At 45.8% G+C, this 5,913-nt stretch overlaps 1 protein-coding gene across 2 annotated transcripts in view; it reads left to right on the top strand.

The window, feature by feature from the left end:
* CWC25 (CWC25 spliceosome associated protein homolog) overlaps positions 1-5,913 on the top strand; it is a 33,721-nt gene that overhangs the window by 17,792 nt on the left and 10,016 nt on the right. Inside the window, exons 3-5 of one of the 2 annotated variants that reach the window (XM_025361071.1) lie at positions 510-626; positions 1,473-1,709; positions 4,457-4,526. In XM_025361071.1, the coding sequence (XP_025216856.1) occupies positions 625-626; positions 1,473-1,709; positions 4,457-4,526 (309 nt within the window). In that variant the 5' untranslated portion in view covers positions 510-624. The remainder of the gene's footprint in view (positions 1-509; positions 627-1,472; positions 1,710-4,456; positions 4,527-5,913) is intronic. The other variant, XM_025361070.1, reaches the window with a different exon arrangement.

Genomic DNA, 5,913 nt, shown 5'->3' with positions numbered 1-5,913 from the left:
AAAAAAAAAAAAAAAAAAAAAAACAAAAACATCTAATTTCAGGTTATAGATAATACTGTCGATGAAACTACTTTTCTGCTTGCAGTGTGAATGTAGTGTTGGCTGCTTCCACGCATGCTCTTACAAATGTAGCCTGCCTTTACTGTCTGTGGTATGAGGGTTCCACTTTCTCACCACTTTTTCTCCCAGAACCCCAGGGAAATGTTTGTATGGCATGATGCTGTGACTTAATTTGGCCCCTAGATGGCGAGACCAGGGTTTATTCACTTGTGAATCCCAGATAGTTACCTAATGATTCGTGTATTCAGTGTTTGGCTCTTTTGGCTTGAAAATGTCACTCAGTTACCTCTGATTTTTTCCCATCATCCCCTCGAATGTGTAGTGTTACCGCTGGTGTCTGAGTGCCCACGAGCACCAAGATGCACAATCAATGCAACTGCGTATGTGGTCACTGAAATTGTTCTTGATGGTAAGATGGTGGTGTAGAATGTGCTTGTTCATTGTTTTAGGTCATCTTGGAAATGAAAGCAAAATATAAAGACCTTGTAAAGGAGACTTGAGGAGCTCTGAGCCAAGATCCACTCCCCATGTTGAGGAACACTGGTTTTCCTTATAAATTGCTTTATGTGTGTGAATATTCTCTCTCCATTCACTCGTAAGCCTCATGAGGACAGTCACCATTTATTTATTTATTTGAGACAAGGTCTGGCTCCATCACCCAGGCTGGAGTGCAATGGCGTCATCTTACTGCAACCTCTGCCTCCCAGGTTCAAGTGATTTTCCTGCCTCACCCTTCCGAATAGATGGGATTACAGGCACCCACCACCATGCCTGGCTAATGTTTTGTATTTTTAGTAGAGACAGGGTTTTGTTATGTTGGCCAGGCTAGTGTCGAACTCCTGACCTCAAGTGATCCGCCCGCTTCAGCCTCCCAAAGTGGTGGGATTACAGGCATGAGCCACAGAACGCGACCCACACTATTTCTTTTTTTTTTTTTTTTTGAGATGGAGTCTCGCTCTGTCGCCGAGGCTGGAGTGCAATGGCGTGATCTCGCCTCACTGCAAGCTCCGCCTCCCAGATTCATGCCATTCTCCTGCCTCAGCCTCCTGAGTAGCCGGGACTACAAGGCACCCGCCACCATGCCTGGCTAATTTTTTTGTATTTTTTAGTAGAGACAGGGTTTCGCCGTGTTAGCCAGGATGGTCTCGAATTGCTGACCTCGTGATCTGCCCGCCTCTGCCTCCCAAAGTGCTGGGATTACAGGCGTGAACCACGGCACCCGGCCCTCGACCCACACTATTTCTTGATGCCGGCCACTGCCAGGGTGCTGTGTTTATTGCATGGTAGGTGCCAGTAGAATGAATTCTCTGATCAGCTGTGGTTCTCTCTCCCTTGTGTTCAGGTTTTATGTGTAGGTTTGCAGAAGTCTGCTTTTTAAAGACATTCTATTTCTTTTTCTTCCCTTGAACCAGGAAAAAAGAAGAAAAGTTGGACTGGATGTACCAGGGTCCTGGTGGGATGGTGAACCGTGATGAGTACCTGCTGGGGCGCCCCATTGACAAATATGTTTTTGAGAAGATGGAGGAGAAGGAGGCAGGCTGCTCTTCTGAAACAGGACTCCTCCCAGGCTCTATCTTTGCCCCATCAGGTGCCAATTCCCTTCTTGACATGGCCAGCAAGATCCGGGAGGACCCACTGTTCATCATCAGGTACTAATGGGGGGCTGGGAAGGGGGTTTGTTGCAGATGCTTTGAGACCCTGCTAAGGCCATTGATTCTCTTGCTTTACAGTTTTCCCTTTGCTTTTATCTGCCATATAAATGATTTGTTTCCATTTGGGCTTCCTGATGCTGGGAAGGAGGCTCTAGTAAGTGTGCCTGCCTGACCTAGGCCATATGCAAAGATACTGGCCAATGCACCCGCCCAGCTTTATTCATTTACCTTTGGCCCTTAAACAAAAATAGGAGTCAGAAACAAGGTGAAAAAGGTTGTCACCTTCTTAGAAGCTTGGGAATATGTGTAGTGCTGGCCAAGTGAGTGAACAGGCCTCTTACCCACATTTCTTTTTTCAGGTGGGGAGGGGAAGGGAAGAAGAACCCTTCAAAAAAAAACTTGCAAATCTTACTTGAAACCCTAGTATGTAATATTAGAGTTGCAGTTTGGGTGCTAAATGAAGATAGACTGTGCATATTATTATTTATTTTAGTTTAGTTTGCATTTTAATTCTAGTATATAAGATTCAACGTTTAAATATGTTTATTTTTTATTTACAGTTTTTTTTCTTTTCTTTTCTTTTCTTTTTTTTTTTTTTTTTTTTTTGAGACAGAGTCTCACTCTGTTGCCCAGCCTGGAGTATAGTGGCACGATCTCAGCTCACTGCAACCTCCACCTCCTGGGTTCAAGCGATTCTACCTGCCTCAGCCTCCCAAATAGTTGGGATTGCAGGTGCCCACCACCACGTCCGGCTAATTTTTGTATTTTTATTAGAAATGGGGTTTTGCCATGTTGGCCAGGCTGGTCTCCAACTCCTGACTTCAGGTCATCCGCCCACCTCGGCCTCCCTAAGTGCTGGGATTACAGGCATGAGCCACCATGTCTGTCCTATTTACAGTTTTTCTTTTGCAAATTCGTTTTAAAGTTATTTATCTTGGCCGGGCGCGGTGGCTCAAGCCTGTAATCCCAGCACTTTGGGAGGCCGAGATGGGCGGATCACGAGGTCAGGAGATCGAGACCATCCTGGCTAACACGGTGAAACCCCGTCTCTATTAAGAAATACAAAAAATAGCCGGGCGAGGTGGCGGGCGCCTGTAGTCCCAGCTACTCGGGAGGCTGAGGCGGGAGAATGGCGTGAACCCGGGAGGCGGAGCTTGCAGTGAGCTGAGATCCGGCCACTGCACTCCAGCCTGGGCTACAGAGCGAGACTCCGTCTCAAAAAAAAAATAAAAATAAAAATAAAAAATAAAGTTATTTATCTTAACCATATCCCGGAATAAAACAAAAGAAAAAAAAGTTATTTATCAAAGATATTGTATAGGTTGCAAATATTTTGTCCCATTTTTTTAGTGTCTTAGTTTATTGTGGTAAAATATACATAACATAGAATGTCCCGTTTTAACCATTTTCATATGTACAGTTCAGTGTATTAAATACATTCACAGTGTTGCTGGGCGCGGTGGCTCGTGCCTGTAATTCTAGCACTTTGGGAGGCCGAGGCGGGTGGATCACAAGGTCAGGAGATTGAGACCATTCTGGCTAACATGGTGAAACCTCGTCTCTACTAAAAATACAAAAAATTAGCCGGGCGTGGTGGCGGGCACCTGTAGTCCCAGCTACTCGAGAGGCTGAGGCAGGAGAATGGTGTGAACCCGGGAGTCGGAGCTTGCAGTGAGCTGAGGTTGCACCACTGCACTCCAGCCTGGGCAACAGAGCAAGACTCTGTCTCAAAATAAATACATAAATACATTCACAGTGTTGGGCAACCATCACCACAGCCCGTCTCCAGAACTCTTTCACCATTCTGAATTGAAATTCTATACCTATCAAAAACAACTCACAGCTGGGTACAGTGGATCACACCTGTAATCCCAGCACTTACCGAGGCTGAGACGGATGGATTGCTTGAGCCCAGGAAATTGAGATCAGCCTGAGCAACATGGTGAAACCCCATCTCTATAAGAAATACAAAAATTAGCTGGGCATGGTGGCGGGTGCCTATAGTCCCAGCTACTTGGGAAACTGACGTGGCAGTATCACTTGAGCCCAGGCGGTCAAGGCTGCAGTGAGCCGTGATCATGCTAGTGTACTGCAGCCTGGATGACTGAGCATGACTCTTTTTTTTTTTTGAGACAATCTCTTATATTTGGGGGAGATTTTTGGCTTTGACACCATCATGTAGTTTTTTATTTATTTATTTATTTTGAGACAGGGTCTCACTCCGTCACCCAGATTGGAGTGCAATGGTACAATCTCAGCTCACTGCAACCTCTGTCTCCTGGGTTTAAGTTATTCTCCCACCTCAGCCTCCCAAGTAGCCAGGACTGCAGGTGCGTGCTACCACACCCGGCTAATTTTTGTGGGTTTTTTTTTGTTAGAGACGAGGTTTCACCACGTTGGTGAGGCTGAACTTGAACTTCTGACCTCAAGTGATCCGCCTGCCTCAGCCTCCCAGAGTGTTGGGATTACAGGCGTGAGATGAGCCACTGCACCCAGCCCCATCATCATGTAGATTTTTTTTTTTTTTTTTTTGGAGACAAGAGTCTTGCTGTATCGCCCAGGCTGGAGTGCAGTGGCACGATCTTGGCTCACTGCAATCTCCGCCTCCCAGGTTCAAGCGATTCTCCTCCCACAGTCTCCCAAGTAGCTGGGATTACAGGCGCACACACCACCATACCCAGGTCATACTCCATAGAATTTGGAGAAAAGAAATAGTCATGAATTTTATAATTATCTCTATTTAGGAAGAAGGAGGAGGAGAAAAAACGAGAGGTATTAAATAATCCAGTGAAAATGAAGAAAATCAAAGAATTGGTAAGTAGTGTATCAGATAAGCACCAAGAGCATCTTTTAGCCATATAACGTGAGAACCTCTCTCCATTTACTCTCAACTTACCGGGGGAAAACACAATGGCCTCTAAAACTTTTGTCTTTTAGAGACCATCTCGTGGCTATTTTATGTAATCTTTTTCTTTTTTTGAGACGGAGTTTCAATCTTGTTGCCCAAGCTGGAGTGCAATGGTGCGATCTCGGCTCACCGCAAGCTCCACCTCCTGGGTTCAAGTGATTCTCCTGCCTCAGCCTCCCTAGTAGCTGGGATTACAGGCATGTGCCACCACGCCCGGCTTATTTTGTATTTTTAGTAGAGATGGGGTTTCTTCATATTGGTCAGGCTGGTTATTTTATGTAATCTTAATTTGGTAAGCTTAATTAAACTTGATTTTGGTTGAAAGTCTTTTGGGTGGGAGAATGCACCATGTGATGTCATTTTTCCAGAAAAAGAGTGTGGGCTAAGCGTGTGGAAAGCATTACTATTCAGTGTGTTCAGGAGGTTGGAGGATGCCCTCGGTCATGGTATAAAGCTTCTAGGGGCCAGGCGTGGGTGGATCACCCGAGGTCGGGAGTTCAAGACCAGCCTGACCAACATGGAGAAACCCAGTCTCTACTGAAAATACAAAATTAGCCGGGGTGGTGGCGCATGCCTGTAATCCCAGCTAAGGGGAGGCTAAGGCAGGAGAATCGCTTGAACCTAGGAGACGGAGGTTGCAGTGAGCCAAGATCGTGCCATTGCACTCCAGCCTGGGCAACAAGAGTGAAACTCTGTCTCAAAAAAAAAAAAGGCTTCTAGGGCCCACTTATTCACATGACATATTATGTAATTGTGTCTTGGATCAGTTGGTAAGGAAAATTAAAGCTTGACCTTGCAGTTCCTGACTGCTTTCAATGGAATGGGAATTCCTTTGACACAGAATGGAAACTCCTAGGCAGTGGTTTTGGTGACTGTTTAAAAACACAAGTTCTTAGTCTCACCTACCAGATACCAGTTCAGTAGTTGGGGTTCTTAGTGCACAGCCTGGGTTAAACCCTTCCCCTGGTGTGTTGACAGGGAACCCCCATAGTGTCCTGGACTTCTGTAGACCCAGAGGCATGGAGTCAGGCAGTTTGTGCATGAGCCACGCCCCTCAAAGGAGACTGACTGGGGTCTCAGTAATCTTTTTTTTTTTTTTGGAGGTGGAGTCTCACTCTGTTGCCCAGGCTGGAGTGCAGTGGCGTGATCTCAGCTGACTGCAAGCTCCGTCTCCTGGGTTCACACCATTCTCCTGCCTCAGCCCCCCGAGTAGCTGGGACTACAGGTGCCTGCCACCACGCCCAGCTAATTTTTTGTGTTTTTTTTTTTTTTTTTTTTTTTTTTTTTTTTTTT

The sequence above is a fragment of the Theropithecus gelada genome, chromosome 16 (assembly GCF_003255815.1).
Source record: "Theropithecus gelada isolate Dixy chromosome 16, Tgel_1.0, whole genome shotgun sequence".
Taxonomy (NCBI): Eukaryota; Metazoa; Chordata; class Mammalia; order Primates; family Cercopithecidae; genus Theropithecus; species Theropithecus gelada.
This window is presented reverse-complemented; position numbering and strand designations above follow the sequence as displayed.